The following is a 22,472-nucleotide window of genomic DNA, read 5'->3' on the forward strand; positions in this document are numbered from 1 at the left end:
CTTTCTCCTAATGCAGATATGCCCATCAGCATGATAAAGTTGGAAACAGGATTTATCAGTCCAGGTGTTAGATTTCCACATGTTGGTCCATGTTGGTGCTGACATCACCATGCAAGGTGAAATTGGGTTTTTCTCTCGCAGGGAGCGTGGGTGCCTGCTCCCATCAAACTGTAGAGGGCCCAATGCATGCCATGAAAACAGTTCCCAAACCATAACACCCACTGCCCACATCCTGCCAAACACTAACAGTGCATCCAAGCGCCATGGCCTCAAGTTGCTTTCTCCTAATGCAGATACGCCCATCAGCATGATAAAGTTGGAAACAGGATTTATCAGATCAGCATGATAAAGTTGGAAACAGGATTTATCAGACCAGGTGTCAGATTTCCACATGTTGGTGCTGACATCTCCATGCAAGGTGAAATTGGATTTTTCTCACAAGGAGCGTGGGTACCTGCTCCCATCAAACTGTAGAGGGCCCAATGCATGCCATGAAAACAGTCCACAAACCATAACACCCACTGCCTCCAGTCTGCCAAGCACCAACAGTGCATTCAGGTGCCATGCCGTCAAGTTGTTTTATCCTAATGCAGATACACCTATCAGCATGATAAAGTTGGAAACAGGATTCATCAGGCCAGGCAACAGATTTACACATGTTGGTGGTCCAGTGTTGGTGCTGACAAGCCATGCAAGCTGCAGTTGCTTTTTTCGCACATTGAACGTGGGTACCTGTGTTGACCATTGACTGCCATAAGCTATATGAGCTAATATCCATGTGGATATTGGTCTTGCTATTTCTGTGTTGTACTTTTTTTTTTTTTTTTTTTTTTCGATTTGGTAGTTGTTGGCGCATCGGCTTCTGTGGCCATATTGCACCTCCCAAGGTTTTTGCAGTACTTTGATCCAAGCCCGAGGCGGGAATCGAACCCGCGACCTTTGGGTTGCCGGGCAGGTACTTTACCCACTCGGCTAGCCCGGTCGGCTGTGTTGTACTGGATGTTTAGCTGGGCCACTGTAGTGTCACTGCTGTGTTATGAGATGGGACACATGATGCCCACCATGAGTTTCAACAACACGTGGCTACCCCACATGACATTTGGCTGGTTGTTTGACCGTTGTTGAGCCAGTCATGCTAGATTTATGACACCACAAAACAGGAGCCTTAAACGTGTTGGCTGGAGAGGGTGCAAAGGGTTCAACCTAGCTATCTTGTTGTTTATCAGTGTGCTCCTGTGTTTTACTGTATAGTTTGTGATGATTAGTGAAGAGGGCTCTGACTCTCTTTAAAAATTACAGCTGTGAATTACAGGCTCCGAAAAAGTGTTAAGTGTTTGCTTTTTATTTACCTAATTGTTATTTTATATTGTACTTTATACATAGTCTTAGAGATATAGTTACGCTGGTTATTTTTATTTTTCATTTAGATAAAAAGAGTTTTTGTAGATTACTACTTAATATACGTAAAACCGTTATTCCGTTCGAATCTTGCTGCCATTGTTTTTGTATAGAGTGGTAGGGAATTCAAATTTTTAATTGTGGTAACTAGATAGCTCTAACATATAATTATATAGCCTAATAAGTATCACTGCATTTAGGATTCTATTAGATAGCGTAGTATTGACAATTATTAATTTAAATTATTGTCTTATTAATTTAAAATATCATGCCCCACACTAGAGCAGCAAAGCAACGGGCACAAAGTGGCAGGAGTGCTGTGACTTGGGGTAGAACTGAGGGGGGGCGATTCTCCAACGCATCACAGCCTAAAAAAATGTGCAACTTGTGAAATGTTTGCCGAACTCTCTGGAACAGAACATGATCTAGCCAAGGAGGGTGTCTTTGTGTGTGCCAGGTGCAGAGAGTGTCTAGAAATTAGGCATCAACTCAGCATTCTACTGGGCATCTATGAGAGCTTGAGGTGTAGGGTAGATGCCCTCGACGAAATTAATATGAGGGGCCCGTCAAGCTCTCAGCTGCCCAACTGAATGCCAGAGCTCACTCCTGGGCATCAGGCAACACAGCGGCAATCTCCAAGGCAGAATGTGCTGGTCCCAAAGGAACTAGTTATTGTTGGTGACTCTATTGTCAGGGAGATGGGGAATATATTGTGTAAAAAGGATAGATGGAACAGGACCAGGGTATGTCTGCAAGGGGCAAAAGTTGATGACGTTGTAAAGCGTATATCATCTTTTAAGGGCTGTTGTTGTTGTTTGGTTTTTAGGAGCATTAGAAACTAAGGCCATATTGCTCCTGGATATGCGGTGGTCATTCCCTGACCTTTCCACATCCTCCGTATTTGGTGGTGACGGGCTCGAACCCCAGTCTAATCAAGAAGCATGTTATACGCACTGCTGCTCCTTCCCACCTGGCTGCGGAGGCGCCTCTCTTTTAAGGGCACAAAAGGTGATATTGTTGTACATGTTGGCACTAATGACATTAAGAGTAGGAGATCTGCAGATTTACTTAACAAGTACAGGTTAATGTTGCAAAAAAGTCGTGAGTTAGGGTTAAATTTGAAAGTGTCTGCAATTCTGCCAGACACGATAGGAGGGAGTACATGATGAGAGCCTTGTCAATCAATTCGGCCCTGGAGGGAATGTGCAAGGCTCAAGGGGTAGAAGTTTTTTCAGCGTGGTCCGTGCTTGTTAACAGGAGAAAATGCTTCTACAGGGATGGGATACACTTAAATAGAAAGGGTACATGAATATTTGCTTATGCTATCGAGGCAGTGTTAGGTGGGTCGGAAAATTGCTAGCTTGGGGGGATTCATAGACTAAAAGGTTAAAAGTCGCCGCAGGCAGAGGTGAACGTGATTCTTGCACAACTTCTATTAGAATAAGTAGCAACCTGGAGCGAGGGGGTGCTGGGGGTTTTAAGAGACTGATGGCAGTCATCGTGAAACAGGTGGGTATATGGGATGTGTCAGGGTAACTAGGAATAGGAATAGGTGCATGTATGTTTGCATGTATACCAATGCTAGAAGTATAGTAAATAAATTTGATGACTTTGAAGTGTTGGCCAAGACATCAAAGGTGGATATTGTTGGGATATCAGAGATGTGGTGTCACACCGATATTAGGAATGCAGAATTGGAATTTGGGCAGTACAATGTGTACAGAAAGGATAGGAAGGGAGGCGGTGTCATGCTGTTAATTAAGAAAAACATAAAATCAAAAGAAGTGCAGCCAGTTGATATAGATGAACAGTGCGCTGTTGAGTCAGTTTTATGTGACAAAGCACTGCAAAAGCAAAAATAAGAGTAGGACTGTGTTATAGGCCTAATGACTCGAATGAGTACAATAAACAATTGTACAGAGAAATAGTGGGCCAGTAAATCAGAATGTCTTATAATGGGGGAGTTTAACTTCCCAGATATTGATTGGAAATTGTGGGTTGGTCACTCACACACTAATAAGATTTTTGTGGATTTATTGGATGATTGTTTTCTGCAGCAGCATGTTCGAGAGGCAACCAGAGAGGGTAATACTCTTGATCTGGTTATCAGCAGTGATCATTTGTGTATTAAGAATTTGCAGATAAAGGAACCATTAGGTGGAAGTGATCACAGTGTACTGATGTGGGATTTACTTAAAGATATAATTACCATCATGGGTAAAGGAAACGGTTTTTCCTTCCATAAAGGTGAGTACAGTGGTCTCAGACAGTTTTTAAATTCTGTACAGTGGGATCAACTGATCAAATTGACAACAAATGATTTGTTATCATTTGTTATGATAACAAATGTGACGCTGGTGGGACCAGCTGTATGCTACTTAAATTAGTGCGCTATTAAAATTAATTAATAAAGAAGGTTTTCGCGAGTGTTGCTCAAAAAGAAGTAATATTTTAGATAAAATAAGTGTGGGTGAGTGATAGGTTAAGATTTGGGACCTAAAGGTGGTTTTATTTTTCGGACTGTGAACTTTTTTAAAATGGCTATCATTATTTTGTTCGGACATAGGAAAACATAGGAAATTTCAAGGTCATTAAATTTTTAAGGAGCTATAATCAGTCACTGGGAATTCTTAGTAGAATAGTTGTGCTACCTGATAGCTTTGATGTAGAAGTTTTCAGGATACCAAATTGTATTTAAAAATACTCACGTGTTGCTGAGTTATACATTATTGGTATTTTCAAGGTCACAGTAATTCTACCCAGTCAGCCATTTGGATGTTTCCAGGAGATAAAAGAACTACAGCAGTGCCACCTGCTTGTTCAGTGCTGACCAGAAATTCGGCATAAATTGTGTAAAATTATTAAATTGTGACATCACGAGGAAGCTTCATCGCTGAATAAGAGCTACTCCATTTCTTTGGCTGCGACAGGTTTAGTAGATCGGCAGCTTAAATCCCAAGCCCTTATAAATGGTGAGGGTTGACGTCAGGAAGGGCATCCAGTCGTAAAAACTATGCTTAAACCAATAGATGTGTTCCGGTTAAGAAGTTAATCCAACTAGAGGAAAAGAAGAGGATGTAAAGTGTGAATTGGGAACATTGAATGCCAACCCCATATAACGAGGGAAAAGGCGAAGACGAAGAAGAAGACAGTGGGATCAACTACGATGTTATCAACAGTAAATTCTAAGTGGGAAGCATTCAAGGAATTAATCGTGTAAGCTACTAAATGTTTCATACCTATTAAGAAATATCTTTCAAGGTTTAGGCCTAAATGGTTATCAAATGAACTAATGAGACTCGTGACAGAGAAGAAAAATGCATGGGATGCATCTAAATTATCAAGCGACTCAGAAGCCTATGGGAGATATAAGCTAGGCTGTAATCAGGTCACAAAGGAGGTTAGGCAGGCGAAGGTAGATTACGAGAAATCTTTGGCAAAGGATGCTAAGAAAAACAGCAAGAATTTCTTTACTTATATAAACTCTAAAAGGAAGGGGATGAATCTGATTGGTCCTTGATATCGATGGTTCGACTGTTGATGATCCTGCTCAGATAGTAAACAAACTGAATGAGTATTTTGCATCTACATTCACACACGAGGAGTTATTAAGGTTTGAAAATGGCAGAAGGTTATCAAATTGTAGCAGGGCGCTTAATGATTTTGCAATAACCTAGAGCAAAGTGAAGAAGAAATTGTTGAAGTTAAACATAAGAAAGGCACCTGGGGTGGATGGGATCTATCCAGTTATATTAAAGGAGGCGGCAAAGCAACTAAGAAACCCTTAGCCATAATTATGAGAAAATCCTTGGACTCAGGGGAGGTCCCCACAGACTGGAGATGTGCAAATGTATCCCCAATTCACAAAGGGGGATCGAAGGGTGGCACGAGTAATTACAGACCAGTTAGTTTAACTTCTGTTCCGGATAAAATAATGGAGTTACTGGTTAAAGATGCATAGCAGGATCATCTAGACAAGACTGCAGCAATAATTCAGACACAGCATGGGTTTGTTAAGGGAAAGTCTTGTCTGACAAATTTGACAGGATATTATGATGTGGTTACAAAGGAACTGGATGCAAAAAAATAATTTTGATATCATATATTTGGATTTCAGAAAATGTTTTGACACTGTTGCGCATGGAAGGCTATTGTATAAATTGGAGCAGAATGGTATTAAGGGTAAGTTGCTACAATGGATAAAAGGATGGTTGAGGGGGAGAAGACCGATGGTGGTAATCAATGGGTGCTGTTCTTCATGGACTAATGTTATTAGTGGAGTCCCACAGGGTTCAGTGTTGGGTCTACTGTTGTTTTGTATATTTATCAATAATGTTGATGAAGGTATATCAGGCTTAGTGTCGAAGTTTGCAGATGATACAAAGGTTGGCAGGGTTGTTAATGACAGTAATGGCAGTGTGCTACTGCAACAGGATCTAGAAAATTTGGGCAGATGGGCTAAGAAATGGCAACTGAAGTTTAATTTTGATAAATGCAAAGTACTGCATATGGGTAGAAGTAACCCCAGAGAAACATACCAACTGCGTGGCACTACACTTAAGGTGGTAGAAAATGAAATAGACCTGCGAGTAATTGTGCAGTCAGATATGAAGTTTTCTGAGCAATGCAGATAGGCTGCTAGGGCAGGTCATGTGGTTTTGTCAATGATAAATAGGAATTTTTCTAGCAGGGACAGGGATGTGATTATCCCATTATACAAGGCAGTGGTCAGGCCATGCCTTGAGTACTGCGTACAGGTCTGGAGGCCTCATTTTAGGAAGGATGTAGATTTGCTTGAGTGTGTACAGAGAAGGGGGCAACAAGATTGGTGAGGGGAATGAAGGGATCTTCTTACCATGAGAGGCTTAAGTTCTGAAAATTGTAGTGGCTGGAAACTAGACACCTGCACGGTGGTCTGATTGAGGTGTATAAGCTCTTGAATGGGTTGAGCATTCTGAATTCTGATGAGATTCTTCCACTTGTTCTGATTATGAACCTAAGGGGGCATAAAGTCAAATTAAGAAAAGACAGATGTAGAATAGATGTGTGCAAATTTGCCTTTGGCCAGCAGGTGGTTAATTGCTGGAACAAACTTCCATCTGTCGCTGTGGAAGTTGATAGGTTAAATAAATTTAAGGAGGAACTGGACAGGCATTTGGAGGGAATGGTGTGATTTTTGTTTTTTTTTTTTGGCTGATGCTGCATAAGCTCATACACTTGCTTTCTTGCATCACATGCCACTACTACTACTATTAAAGATTTAATCCTGCCAAATATTTCTGTGGATTTTTGATGTTATTATTTAGCTTTGGGTGAAATCTTCCTGTGAAATGTCTAATGTTTGTTTAGGAAATGGTTTATATTTGGTTGAATGTTAACTGCTGCCATGTAATGGCTTTAGTATTTTTATGCATTGACTGCATTTGTGAAGTAGTATACTTTGTATTTTATTTAAATTTTTCCTTTTTACTTTCTCAGAAGAGAAAGTAAAAAAAAAAAAATTTCTCTTCTTCTATTTTAGGAGATTTCTATTTCTTCTTCCCCTTATCTTCTGTCCAACTTTCCCTTCCCATCCCCATACTTCTCATTCTTATCTTCACTTCTTTTCCCTAAACACCTTGGGGCTCCCAGGCTTGCCTGATAGCCCCAGTAAGAGTTTCAGTTAAAAAAAGTTCATAGCCGAGTGGTCAAGAGCCGTAGTGAAGTAGCACACGCTCTTTGAGTATACCGGGGTTCAAGCCCCTGGACCAGCGTGGCAGATCATGGTCCATTTCACTCAACATAAATTGTTGAGGAGACTTCCATCCTGCAGTGGGTTGATAATGGCTGCAGTTTATCTTTTTTTATTAACAATCATTAGTAATGATTGTGTTTTTATCCAGATTACAGTGTTTTGGTGTTTATAGTGATTTTTATAATTTTGGAAATAGGTGAGTTTGATTTTAGTTCATATTTAAGATTTAATTTTAATTTTCCATTTGAAGTTAGGTTCGTTGTTTAAGCAGGGATCCTTAACTGTTTAGTTCATTGGTAGTGTGTACATAGTTGTATATAGTCTAGTTTCTGAGAGAGAGAGAGAGAGAGAGAGAGAGAGAGAGAGAGAGAGAGATAAGAAATTGATGAATCCATCCTTTCACAGGTGCCTGAGTAAACTGAAATTGAGGTGTTTTCAGGCAGAAGTATTCCAAGGACATCAGTAAAGGGGAGGTCATCCTCCTTGTTTGTTATGCTACAGAGTACTCAAAGAAAGAAAGAACGGAGAAAGAGGGAATCCGAGGTGGATCCCTAATCTGTAGAGATTACTAGTGCTAGAAAGGAAAAGAAGGAAAGAAAGAGAGAATTCAAAGCAGAAGCTAGTTTATCCAGTGGTAAAGAAAAGGAGGAGGGATGACAGAGCTGATTGTGTGGACTTTGAATACATTAGAGAGGTTAGATCTCATTTGAGAAATTATATGTGGAATCCCTATAGTAAAGTTCCTACTGCAGCTGTAAAGTTGATTATGGAATGCTTTGGAGTCCAAGGCAATGGAAATTTTTACTGAGAATTCCATATTAAATGATAGATTGCAGCAAAGAAGAAAGGTAATAGGATGCACACATGCATCTGTGATTAAATCTTTCACAGATGCACATATGCATCTGTGAAAGGTAAAGGAAACAAAGTCATCTAAAATCATGCTAATTAAAGCTGCTAGTGAAAAATATAGAACAAGGAGGAAGTTAAATCTGAGATTTTGAGGTCTGTTCATCCAATTTTAAGTGCTATTAAGGTAAAAAATATTAGGACTATAAGAGATAAAGAAGTTTTGGAGGAGGTGGAAACTGAGGAGGACCTCATAAAATTAAGAAATGCTCTTAGATTTAAGAGTTAGGATTGAAGTCTTTGATTCCTAAGCCTATTAATACTAAATTGTTACATGTGAGATTAATATTTTTACATGTGAGATTAATATTGTTACATGTGAGATTATTGGTAAACTTGGTGTGATTTATTTTGTCTCAGTCTGTTGCCAGTGTGCTAATGAGATTGAACCTTATATTGGATATGTTAGAAAGTAATGGAAATATTGAGTTCACATGATGTAATAATTGCTATGGATTCTAATACTAAATCTCCTGTTTGGTGGGCCCGTCACCACCAAATACGGAGAATGCAGAAAGGTCAGGGAATGACCACCGCATATCCCGGAGCAATATGGCCTTAGTTGCTAATGCTCCTAAAAAACCAAATAACAAAACAAAACCTGTTTGGTGGGAGAGAGAGATATCTGATGATGGGAAGTAAGCTGTAAAATTTCCTCTCTGCCTCTCATTTGAGTGTAGTAAGTGTGCATGGGCATCTTCCAAATTATTGTGCAGTGCATGGTGAGTCATTTATTGTACTAATTCTATATTAACTAAAATTGCCAATTGGACTATTAGTGAGAATTTAACAACCAGTAACCACAGATGCTAGCTTTCTAGGTGAAATATTTAGATAATTTAAAATGTGTTTATGACATTGATAGGTATTCTTTAAAATCAATTATAAATGGAATAAGTTTGATGAGAAATTTGTTCCTATGGTGGATGAAATAGATTGATGTTCTTTATGTGCTGGTGACCAAGCTGACAAATTACAGTCAATATTAATAAGTGTGTGCAATTATAGTATGACAAAGCAGTGTATGGTTTCACATCCACTTTTTTGATGGAGCGGTAACCACGTTGCTTATTGGAGGCCTGAAGTGGTGAAACCCATGTTTAGTCTCTAGAGCAAAGTTTCCGGCATCCCCCTCCTCCCATGCTTCTTCTTCAACCCATGCACGGTACTAAGTACTATAGGTTTTGATACCTTTCATGTTTGGGGGTTTCATAAAACTTAACTTTACTTAGGAAAGAAGTTGCTCATGCTAGCAGATTATTTCAATACCATAATAGATTAGGTGATACAGATATTGTACAGGTTTATAAAGAAATTTATAAAGATTAGAGATTAATGATGCAAAAAAGTCATCCTGGAAGGAATTTGTTAGAGTGCAAGGATGTAATTATCCCTGGAATTCGATTTTTAAAATTATAACAGAAAACACCATTTTAATGTGGTTATTACTACTGTAGGAATGGGTGCAGTTCAGACTGTGGGTTGGTCTGAGTCTGTGGGCAGGATCATTTGGTGAGCTTTTTCCTCAGGAGACTGAAAATGAAATTAATGCTTACTTATTTGGCATAATAGAAGACATGTTTACTCGTGATGAATTAGTTTGGATTATGGATAGGACAAAGGTTGGCAAATCACCTGGGTCCTGATAACATTGAAGTACAAGTTGTAAAAAGAACATTTTTGATGAGGCCTGAGATATATTTGGGTATGTATAATTGCCCTTGTCTTGTCTTGCTGAGGGTGCCTTCCTCCAGGTTTGGAAGGTTGCTTCCTTGAAATTGTTAATTAAGAGTCCTGAGTGAATATCCTGAACCAGGTTCATACTGACCCATTGCCTTGCTACCTGTATTGGCAAAAATATATGAAAGGCTGTGTGTCAGCCATTTGATGATTATGCATGAAAATAAACATATGTCTTCTGAGGTCCAGTATGGATACAAAAAAGGAGTCTATAGAGCATGCTATATACAGATGGTGAAAACCATGCAGGAATATTCAGATCGATATGTTCTAGGTGTTTTTATAGGCTTCAAGGGAGCACTTGACAGGCTTTAAGGCGCCTCCGTAGCCAGGTGGGAAGGAGCAGCAGTGCGTAGCACACGCTTCTTGATTAGACCGGGGTTCGAGCCCGTCACCACCAAATACGGATGATGCGGAAAGGTCAGGGAATGACCACCGCATATTTCCGGAGCAATATGGCCTTAGTTGCTAATGCTCCTACAAACAATAACATAACATAATGACAGGCTTTGGTGGGGAGGGCATTTTGGCAAGAATTAAGCATGTTCATTGTTTTGATAATGTATATTCTGTGTTTAAGAGTTATTTTTCAGATAGTGTAATTATAGTGAAGACTAAGGGTTACACAGAGATGTTAAATTTTGCATGGATGTCCTTGGGGCTCGGTGTTGGCCCTTTTGTCTGGAACATGGTCTTTGATAAGTTTTTAAATGAGTATTTAGAAAATGTTCATTACGTGGCTTATACTAATTATCTTGCTATAATGATATTTGGCAGTTCAAGATCTCAAATTGAGGCTATTACCTCAGATGTGTTGGGTAGACTCCTAAATTGGAGCAAATTATATAAGTTGCAAATTTCAGATGATAAGACTGCAGATGCTACTTAAGGGCAGACTGAGTTTAAATAGCGCATGTATTGTAAGGGCAGATGGAGTCTCGCTTAGATATGTAAGAATGATGAGATGCCTTGGTTTATACCTTTCTAATTTTCTAACTGCCTTGTGCACTGCTGAATAATCCTTGATATACTTGCTGACATACAGAGAGGCTTATGTTATGGATTTTCCTGAGTAATAGTGTGTTATGCCATGGCAGTTTGTTAATGTAAACTGTAATGTAAACTTGTAGGTGATGCTCATCCTAGTAATGGTAAGGAGAGAGAGAGATTTTGTGATATCCAAGGGATATTGGATCAGCAAAATGATGCTGTCTCTGTGTGAAGCTAGTAGATGCTGTAATTTAGGATTTTTGGGTGAAAAGATTTTTGTTTTAGAACTGATCAATAAGGAAGGTATCCTTAAACTCTTCTTTTGTAATATTGGTCTGTAGCTTACAATCATGCTCACTCTAGGTTATATTGGAAAGAATTATCTTAAACTCCAGATGATTACAGCCCTGACTAGCATTAGTATTGGCATATGATGCAAGCTTATACAGCATCAGCAAAAAAAAAAAAAAAAAGAAAATTCCCATTTCACCTATCCATTCACTCCAAAAATTTGTCTAGTTCTGCCTTGAATTTATTTAAGCTGTCAACTTCCAGAAAACACAATTGGAAGTTTCTTCTAGCAATAAACCACCCACTGGCTAAAGGTAAATTTTTGCACATCTATTCTACAACTGTCTTTCTTAAATTTGAATATGCCCCCTCAGGTGCATAATCTGAGCAAGAGGCAGAATCCCATCAGCATTCAGCTTGCTCAAACCATTCAAGGCCTTATACACCTCATTCAGATCACCTCGCAGGTGCCTAGTCTCCAGATGCTGCAATTTGCAGAACTGAAGCCTTTTTTGGTAAGAGTACCCCTTTATTCTACTCATTAATCTTTTTACCCTTCTCTGTACTCTGTCCAGCAGCTCTACATCTTTCCTAAAATGAGGCCTCCAGACCTGTATGCAGTACTCAAGGTGTGGCCTGACTGTTGCCTGACAAGGGGATAATCACCACCCAATCCCTGCTATCAAAATTCCTGTATATCATTGACAAAACCCCCATGACCCCTTGCCGCATGTCTACACTGATCAGAAAACTTCATATCTGACTGCACAATTATCCCGAGGTCTTTTTCATTCTCCACTGCCCTGAGTGTAGTACCACACAGTTGGTACATTACTCTGAGGTTACTGCTGCCCTTATGCAATACTTTGCATTTGTCAATGTTAAACTTCAGTTGCCACCTCAGCCCATCTGATCATCCTTTCTAGATCCTGTTGCAGTGGTGTACTGTGATTACTATCATTAACAACTCTACCAACCTTCGTATCGTCTGCAAACTAGGACATTAAGCCTGATATACTTTCATCAATATCATTGATATACAGAAAACAACAATGGGCCCAACACGGAACTCTGGGGCACTCCACTAATAACATTAGTCTACGAAGAGCAGTGTCCATTGATTACCATGCTCTGTCTTCTCACACTCAACCATCCCTTTATCCATAACAGCAACTTGTAAAGATATGCAATATAAAATCTATGATTATGTAAAGTATTACAGCAATTAAATCAAAGTAATCATTATTATTACAGAGTAGAGAAAAATTCACCCTATGGTATCAGGAACACTATAACGAGTGTTCATTTGGTTGTCTTTTTGCAATTTTTCAGTTGCTTCAGCAGCTATGACTATAATGTGCCATTTCATTTGTTGAGTTTTTCACAGTTTTTTAGCACTGATGAAGCAAATAATTCTCCTAAGAAAAAATCTGGTGGAAGGTGTTGCACGATGTTATATCATGTATTAAGCCAGTGGTTTTCAACCGGGGTGCCCCAACAGCATTCCAGGGGTGCCACGTAATTTGGGTTTAACTTAAACTTATTTTTTTTTAAATTTATATATTTATTTCATTATAAAAAGGTGTATGGTATCTTTTTAATTTTGTGATGATCTATTATTGATGTTTATTTAGTATCTCTATATAAAGAATAAAATTATTTTATATATATATGTATATATATATATATATATATATATATATATATATAAAATTTGTATTATAAATTGTAATTTTGTTTATAGTTATATTATTGTAATTACTATCATATAACATTTTTTTTAAATATTAGGTATATATATATATATATATACCGTATTTCCCCATGTATAAGATGCACCTTTTTTTGAAAAATTTGGGGTCTAAAAACTGGGTGCGTCTTATACAGTGGTTGTAGATTTTTTTACTTGCATTTCCCGCTTTTTCGCGCTTGTTGTTGTTGCGCTCATTGCTTCGCACTTGTTACCGGTATATTAGGTTACGTTTTGCCACGTTCTGCCCAGAAATGGCTCAGAAAAGATTTTCGTACAGTGCTGAATTCAAGTTATGAGGAGTTGTATGAATTTTATGATGAATAAAACTTGAGTTCAATAACTTTATGTAATACATTTTTTTTCAAATTTCGGGCCCCAAAATTAAGGCGCGTCTTATACATGGGGAAATACGGTATATGTACAGAGAGAGAATCGGATCTAACAGGCAGAAAATTGAGTAGGGGTGCCACAAAATAATAAAATAAAATAAATTACTTAAGGGTGCCGTTATTAAAAAAAGGTCGAAAACAACTGCATTAAGCTGTCCAGCTTCTTTTCCATTGTTTTAGAAAATATAATGATGAGCATTGACAGTGGCATCATGGGGGAACCAGGCTATAAGTACCAGCCCATGTTGATCAGAAAAAGAATGTTAACATTACCCTTATGTTAAGAGACTGATCAAGGCGAAAACAGTGGTTCTCCTCATCCTAGACTTGTTTGGTGGAGTCTAATGTATTAATACAGGGTGGGACAAATATAACTACCTACTTTAAAAATGAATGGCTATTGGGCAAGTTAGAATAGATATTTATTGTTATTGTTGTTTGTTATTTGGTTTTTAGGAGCATTAGCAACTAAGGCCATATTGCTCCGGGAATATGCGGTGGTCATTCCCTGACCTTTCTGCATCCTCCGTATTTATTGGTGACGGGCTCGAACCCCGGTCTAATCAAGAAGCGTGTACTATTCACTGCTGCTCCTTCCCATCTGGCTACAGAGGTGCCTTATTATATTTTAATAATATACATCAAAGTATTTATGTTACACTCCTCAGTGTTTGAAAACTGTCCCATAAATGGCCACCACCATTGCAAACACGATCCTCTAATTTTATTCATACACTATCTATTGCTCTGTGTAATGTTTCACAGTGATATTTTTTCAAATTCATCATGAAAGTAATCATACCAGATGGTAACTTTTTGGCTATGAAGTACTTGTTCATGAAGGTGACATGGATTTTTGTGTGCCCAATATCTAAAATTTTGTTTATTTAGATACCCACTCTACTGAAAGTGTGTTGCATCACTCACGATTAAATGATGAAAGACTGGATCATCATTCACCTTTAGTAGGAATAAATTGCAGAAATTCAGATGTATACAAATTATGAACAAATAATTGTTGAACCATTTGCATAGGTGGTACTTTAAATTTATATTCAATGTACGGTGGGAACTTCATTCTGATATGTTAATTTCTCTTGTTTGACGATGTTTAAAGACTGCAATGCAACCTGCTCTGATTCTTTTAAGGTTTTCTGGAATATGGACTTTATGCATCTGGCTTGTAGGTTTTGCATCTGTGTCAGACATTGTTGTTCAAAATTTGTAAATCCAGTGTGTTGTACTTGGAACACTACTATTTTTGATGTTGAAGTGGCATATAAATTCATGTTGAGTACTCATAACAAGAGTCATCTGATTTAAAAAATGTTTCAACAGCAAATGCACCATGTTCATTCAACCACCATTCCATTTTTACTAAATGCTTTAGTGTACTCTACTCCAGGACACAAACTGCAGCACACTCACTGCAACCACTACAAAATAGCACTATTTTTAAAATAGGTGATTGTTTTTGCCTGACCCTGTATATTTCAGTTAATTGCAGCACTGCTTTAGATATGCTCATTTAGATGTTATCTCTTAATGTTATTGGTAAACAGTAGATAGTCTCTAACATTAATATGCTTATCCCTCCGACTTAAGAAATTTTGAATTTAAAACACCATTAGCACTGACGTTATTCCATCACTTCAGTTTGCTTTCCATTGTTGTCTGAATTATGCATAATACATTTAATGTGTGTATTTTCTGTAATATTCCGTCATTGTAGCTGATAATTGAATGCTGATAGGATTCTTCTTCTTGCTCAGATTAAGAACCTGAGGGGCATAGATTCAAATTGAGGAAAGACAGTTGTAGAATGGAAGTGCGGAAGTTTGCCTTTAGCCAGCGGGTGGTTGATTGGTGGAACAGACTTCCATCTTTTGTTGTGGAAGTTGATAGCCTTAAATAAATTTAAGGTAAGCTGGACAGGCATTTGGAATGAATGGAGGGGTGAAATGGGAGGGTTTGGCTGATGCTGCATAAGCTTGCTTTCTTGCATCGTATGCCTCTACTAATGCTAATGCTAATAAAAGGAAAAGCAGTGTAAGAGAGATACTTTGGCTGTAAAAAAATGCAGATCTCTTATGTTGGTACAGAAAATGGACATAATCCTGTCATTTTGAATGAATCTTTATCAGAATGAATAATGCTGTCTATAGCAGTTTTGTATTTTTCTTTATTTAAAGTAATTTTCATTACCTTTTGTATTTATAGGTGTTATCTAACTATTCAGTTTCTGATGCTGTTGCAACATATTATCTGTATATGAAGTATGTCCACCCTTTTATATTTGCTCTTTGTACAATTATACCTATGGAACCTGATGAAGTAAGTACTTTAAATAATATTTTAATTTTTTTTTGTTTTGTAAACACCTCAGCATCTTAATATGTAGTAACCTTTGCTAGTTCTTAGGGGAACTAGCAAAATGTTATGGTATAAATTGTAGTCAAGATATAACAGTAATTTCTATTGTGGATGTCAGGGAGCATGATTATATGCAGTCTCAAGGTAATAAATGATCACTAAGCACATTTCATAGACCAAATGAAAGAGTTTAACTTGGAAGTGATCATTCACTGTGCAGATTCAAACAGATTTTTTGTGTGAAAAATCTGCAGTTAAATGTTCATTCCTCAAATTAAATATATCTGCATGAACTTTAACTCTTATATTGAAGAAATTTAATTTGGATAAAATGTGTAGAAATTAATTAAAATAAATAAATAAATTAATAATAGATAAATGCTGCAGCTGTACTCTGGGAGTTTTTAATGTTATTATTAACTTTTAGCAAAATTTTCAGGGCTTATTATTCAATTATTTAAATTAAATAATATAACCTGAAAATTTTAATTTATGTAAAAAAAGGACCAGCAGATTTTAATTTTGGTATTTGAATCTAAAGTATGTCACTAGTCAATCACTGTAATATTACTAACTTAACTTAAAAATTAAGTAACATTTGATATCTGTTATAACTATGTAAGTTCTGAAGTTAACTTGTACATTTAACCCTGTATTTGTTGCTTGGGGGTCGATTCAACTCTGGTGAAGCATAACAGTGTTAGTCACTGTTACTGATTAACAGTGATTTATAATTCATCTACTCAGTTCACACAGCCAAAACTCCTAATACCCGTTGTTGAAAGTGGCTTCTTTGTCACAGAAAATTTTAGAAATGTCTGTTAATTATTGTACAATTAGTAAAAATTCATGATTAAGTTAAACCTAAGTATATGCTGATTGACATGTGTAATGAAGAGATATTGATATTAATTTTGCTTTACTGCCGTGTGCTTTCCTCCGTGCTTTAGCTTTGTGACATTGATGCATAATTTGGATCAATTATTCATCAATGTCACAAAGGTTTAAGGATGCAGTTTTTAAATTTACATTCGCTCTCTGAGAGGTCTAAAGTCAGTTTTAATTTTCAAAAATTAATTAAAAATATATGTTTTTAATATAGTAAATGAATTTTTCACAATTATGTTAAAAAAGATGAAAATTATAGGTGGCATCAAAAAAATGAACAATTTTTAATTATTTTTTGCTGATTTTTCAAATTTTTGCAGGCATCGAGGAATTTTGCAATTTTCATGTGATCGGTATAGGGATAAAGTTAGTCTAACTATTTATCTCTTGAATTGTGGGCTAAAGTAAAGAAAGCCTGCACGAGAACGATGAGAAATGTCGGATAACTTACGTGGAAAATTAGTTTCCCGACACCGGACTCTAGCGCTGCTCGCAGGCGCTTCCGTAGCCAGGTGGGAAGGAGCAGCAGTGCGTAGCACACGCTTCTTGATTAGACCGGGGTTCGAGCCCATCACCACCAAATATGGAGGATGCGGAAAGGTCAAGGGAATGACCACCGCATATTCCCGGAGCAATATGGCCTTAGTTGCTAATGCTCCTAAAAACCAAATAACAAACAAACAAACAAGCGCTGCTCGCTCGGTAAACAGACAATAGGTGTTATTGGTCTGGAGCAGAAATCGAGAAGGATATATTGATTGACAGGTGGCGTGGCAAATGATGAAATGATTGGTGGTGGGCACGACAGATGACAAGTTACTGTGTAGTCATTGGTTGGCATTATGATGTGTATTTACCAGTAAAGAATGGTGCATAATAGTTTTGTAATGAACGGTGAACAGGTAATAGTAGCGATGAATCTTTTAAGGTGCTGGTTGCTTTTAAAGAGACTCGTGACATTATGATACGTGTGTATCATAACGTCACGAGTGTCTTTAATAATAAAAGTACAGTAATAAAAAATTAATATTTTGTTAATAAACAATTTATGTGCTAGTCCACCCATGATTCTAAAGAAAAAAGGTTAGGTTACCCCCTCAATTTCGGGAGGGGTTCAAGCTCCCATGGGATTCAAGTGGAGGTAACCTGACCTTTTTTCACCATTGGGGCATATTATTGAACAAGAAAATAAAAATACAGTCATAAAAAAATTTATTTTTTTATGAATGTATTTCTAAATATGACTGATTCTAAAGAAAAAAGGTTAGGTTATCCCCTCCACTTCGGGAGGGGTTCAAGCTCCATGGGATTCAAGTCGAGGTAACCTGACCTTTTTCACCATTATGAAATACTGTAATGGTGAAAAAAGGTTAGGGCATGTGCAATTAGGACAAGTTACCATTAGTGCTGTTAAAGTGATACTAAACCGATGTTATCGTGTGATTTTTTCTACCACTGAAGATTTTTTCTATCTCTAAGGTTTTTTCTACCACTGAAGTCAGACTAACTGGTCTTAGTTACTGACTTCTCTTAGAATTGCCTTTATGTATTGGCGATATGTTGGCACTTCTCCAATCCAAAGGAATCTTTCCTGAGTCCAAAGTCGCCTTCATAATTAACCTCGATGGTTCAGTACATTCTCTGGCTGCCTCCCTCAGAATTACTGCGTATATGCCACGAACTTCATCAGCCTTACTTGCCTGTAGGCTTGAAAGTTTTTCTAATAAACAGTCATCTGTAATTTCGTATGGCTCAGCCTCACTTGCACAGTCTCTCCTCAGCATGAAGAGTCTTTCATCAGTAAAGACCAGTGTGAAGTGTTTATTCAATTTATCAGCAACACCAGCTGGATTATCAAAGACTTTCCAACACCTAGTACACAATTAGCATTAGTAGTGGTTTATGATGCAATAGAGCAAGCTTGTACAGCATCAGCCAAAAAAAAAAAAGCCACTTCCCATTTCACATATCCATTCCCTCCAAAAGTTTGTCTAGTTGTTCCTTAGATTTATTTAAGCTATCAACTTCCACAATGACAGATGGAAGTTTGTTCCAGCAATCAACCACCCTCTTGACAGTTGCAGAATTTGCCTTTAGCAAAAGGCAAATTTCCACACATCTATTCTGCAACTGTCTTTCCTCAGTTTGAATTTATGTCCCCTCAAGTGTGTAATCTGAGCAAGAGGAAGAATCCCACGAGCATTGAGCTTGCTCAAGCCATTCAAAACCTTATGCACCTCAATCAGATCACCTTGCAGGCGCCTAGTCTCCAGACACTGCAATTTGCAGAACTGAAACCTTTCTTGGTAAGAGCACCCTTTTGTTCCCCCTCACAAGTAAGATTGGTGAGGGGGAACAAATTATGATATGGCCTATTATAATACGTAGCATTCTTAATTTGAATAGCCTTACTGCAGTTTTTGAAAATCAAGGTTTAGATAAAGGACAAGATTTTAAGTTGGAATATAGGATTTCAGACTTACAAGAATAATTTCACCGACACTATCTGAATAAACAACATTAACATCAGAAGATTTAAAACAGCAATGCAACCAACGAATAGAAATCTCACAGATTATACCATTTTTCATTCTTGAAATGCCTACAACAGCGTTTCTCAAACTGTGTTCCATGAGATGTGAACAAGTGTTCCGCGAAGAATTTCAATTAATAATTTAAAAAAATAAAATAAATAAATTTTGCATATTTGTAGCGTACACCACTTTTATATCATTATAGTATTTAACATAATTTTTTTTCCGTTATTAATATACTGCCATAGACTAATAATGAAATAGACCGTGGAACACTTTATTTTGGTGGGCTTTGCATAGAGAAGTGTGCTTGAAAAAAGGAACTTTAAAATGAGAAGCAAAGTACTTCTAGTAGTGCAGCTGTGGTCGGTGAGAATGAACAATCGCAGCCTTTCGTTCCCCAAAAATCCGAAGTGAAAAAACAGGAACCAACTAAAAAAGACCAAAACGAAAGTATAATGACAGTTATTTGAATTTTGGCTTTACATGTGTTGGAAATAAAAATGCTCCTGATGCACAGTGCGTCATATGTAATAAAATATTAGCAAACAGTTCTTTGGCTCCCACTAAACTTGTGTTTCGTAAGTGTTCTGTGAAAATGTTGTGAGATGAAAAGTGTTCCGTGACTAAAAAAGTTTGGGAAACGCTGGCTTACAACATGAGGCTAAGAATGCTCTGGAGAAGTGGCCATCATCAAGTTGTGATCTGAGGTGCCTAGAGGGCCACTCACCTCGACCACGTACTTGGAAGGGTTGTTCATAAGAAAAAGATCAAGAGTGTTGGCTGTGTGGATTGTATGGTATTCTAGTAGGTTAATGAACAATCTGTGCAAGGTCATTAGCAATTGCAAAAGTTTAGCATCTTGACCAGCTGGACCCACGTGACTAGAAAACTGAAGCTGGTTGGAGTTGTAAACATTAAAATTGCTGAGGAAAATTACTTCACTTTTAGGAAAGTTGGACTGCTAAAGGTTCAGCTTCAAAGGAAGAGAGTCAAAGGTTTTAAAGTGATTAATGGAATTGGGAGCTTGATAGAGGCAACAGATGAATTTGACAGAATGGGATACAGAGATTTTAAGTCAGAGAAGATCATGAAGAGGAGATTCCAAATTACTAAATCTCTGACAGGGAATATCAGAGCAGACAATGCACAAGTATCACACCTTTGAAACAATTGGAACCATACAGTGAATAATTAGGACAGCTGAGGTGAACAGTGTTTGAATCAACTGATAATTGGGATTATGTCAGAAAAGTAAGTGGTGCTTGGCAGTCTGTAAGTGAAAATCGACACCATTGAGATTGGAACTGCGATCATGTATATTTGTGAAATGAATGAGGAAGTTTTTGGGAGATTTAGATCTTTTGCAGATAAGTTTGTTCTATTAGTATGACTATTCATGATGTATTCAGTAATAAGAAAAGGTGGGGAGGGCATGCTATATGAAGTAATGAAACTTTTGGATGTGGCATACACACGGCAAGAATATACTCACATCTTTGACATAACGTGGCCTTGACAATGTCTCCCGCATACATGCTATTCAGACTCCCTCCAGTCACTGTCTGGCACAGTAGATACAGGCAGTGGGATTATATACTAGTTAATCTTAATGCCTCTTAGATGGATAAGCTATTGCTAATTATCAATGAGTTGCTAATCTTGTTTATGAATAGCAGTAGATAGCACCATGACCTAACAAAATTTCTGATGTGGTTGGAATGTAGTGACAACTTAAATGACACTGTGGTGAAACCTTTACCCTCTTCAATCAACTGTGATGTGCTGCTTTGGGGCAATGGCCAATCTGAGAACTAAAATTGGTTGGTCTTGGATAGTTGCAGGATTTAGAGAGTTACCAATAGCTTCACTCCTTAAGACTATCTAGCAGTTGGCCTGTGAATATCATTTTAGAGTTATGCCCTCAAAATGTAAGGAAGATTGGATCTTGCCATGATGCCCATCATAACCTCAAAAGACATCAATCATACTGCATGATAGAAGAGAAGCTGAAGGGGAGCAGGTGGTTTACATTTGTAGTTCACTAGTGCTGGTGTCTCTTTGAAGAGATAGTGATTGTATGATTCCTGTCTCAGTTTTATGTTGTTTTTAAGTGGTGTTCTTTCTTTGGTGTGGATTTATATCTCTTTGGGTGGGGAGTTGTGTGTTATTTTCTCTTCAAGTGGGTGATATTTTGATGTTTTCTTTCCATTCTTTATTTTATTTTATATTTTATGATTATAATTTTTATATTATTTTTAAATAGGGATCATTAGGCTCATAGGAGCAAATTGGCACCTTGCCTTACGTATAACAGCATTAATTTGCCATATTTCTTTTGAGGTTTAAGTGTTCTCTATATATTTTCAATAGTTTTAGTGATATATCCATATTTGTGCACAATATTAAAATAATGCATACTGCTATTTTTGTCTTGTATGAGTAACCAAATTTTATTAACCTTGCAATTAAAGCACTGCGAAGAGTCAGTAATCCTAATTCAATTTATCAAGAAAAATACATTACGCAGCTGTATTTCAAATCAAAAAATTATTCTGTTATGGTCTGTATTTTTTAATTACTAATATTCTTAAGGGGCTTAGAGGGGAACAGGTATCCTGTGTGTTATCAGACACTCAGCCTAAAACACTGATGGATCCAATATCTCTCTATTACAGAAGATTTAGGAGAAGTCCGGTTGGCCTGCCTCCCTAAAATCCACTCATGCACACCTTCTCGATGGTAAGCCCTGTTACGTCACTTAGGTGGCAACGAACGTGTAGAGTGGTTCTCTTCAAGACGCCTGGTCAGCGTGAAGAGGAAAAGACCAAACCCTCCAGCAATGAGAGCACAACAATACAAATGGCCCTCAGTCCCCAGCAGCTTTCACTCTCCGTCTTACGGCAGCGAGAGGATCAGAGTGGAAGCAGAGGGTGCTAAGAATCTCTGGGTACGACCAGGCTGCCATGCACGGAATTGAACTTGGCCTGTTATAACGTACAATCACTCATCGGTGAAGACAGGATATTAGAGCTGGAAAAGGAATTAGAAAATGTGAATTGGAATATCATCGGTTTGACTGAAACAAGAAGAAGAAATGAATCACTTATAAGTTTATCAAGTGGAAACCTGCTGTACACCAATGGAAACAGTGAAAGGAGTGAAGGTGGAGTTGGGTTTCTGGTCCATAAAGATTTTAAAAACAACATTTTGGAATTCAAAAGTACATCACCAAGGGTGTCAAGACTAATATTCAAGATTTCTAAGAGGTACTAGCTAAAGATTATAATGATTTATGCACCAACATCGAGCCATGATGATGAAGAGGTTGAAGAAATGTACACTGAAATTGAGAGTCTTCTAGATGAGCAGAAAACCCACTACACTATTATTATGGGGGACTTCAATGCTAAGGTTGGAAAAAGACAAAACAGCGCAGAAACTATAGGAAATTTTGGAATTGGTGAAAGAAA

At 37.6% G+C, this 22,472-nt stretch overlaps 1 protein-coding gene across 1 annotated transcript in view; it reads left to right on the forward strand.

Moving 5' to 3' along the window:
* Nucleotides 1-22,472, forward strand: part of PolE1 (DNA polymerase epsilon catalytic subunit 1) — a 650,197-nt gene that overhangs the window by 131,709 nt on the left and 496,016 nt on the right. The window contains 1 exon segment of the mRNA XM_090380641.1: nucleotides 15,425-15,538. Within this exon segment, the coding sequence (XP_090236767.1) occupies nucleotides 15,425-15,538 (114 nt within the window).

Source organism: Mastigoproctus giganteus, chromosome 9 (assembly GCF_048544385.1).
Source record: "Mastigoproctus giganteus isolate SK-2022 chromosome 9, ASM4854438v1, whole genome shotgun sequence".
NCBI classification, from domain to species: Eukaryota; Metazoa; Arthropoda; class Arachnida; order Uropygi; family Thelyphonidae; genus Mastigoproctus; species Mastigoproctus giganteus.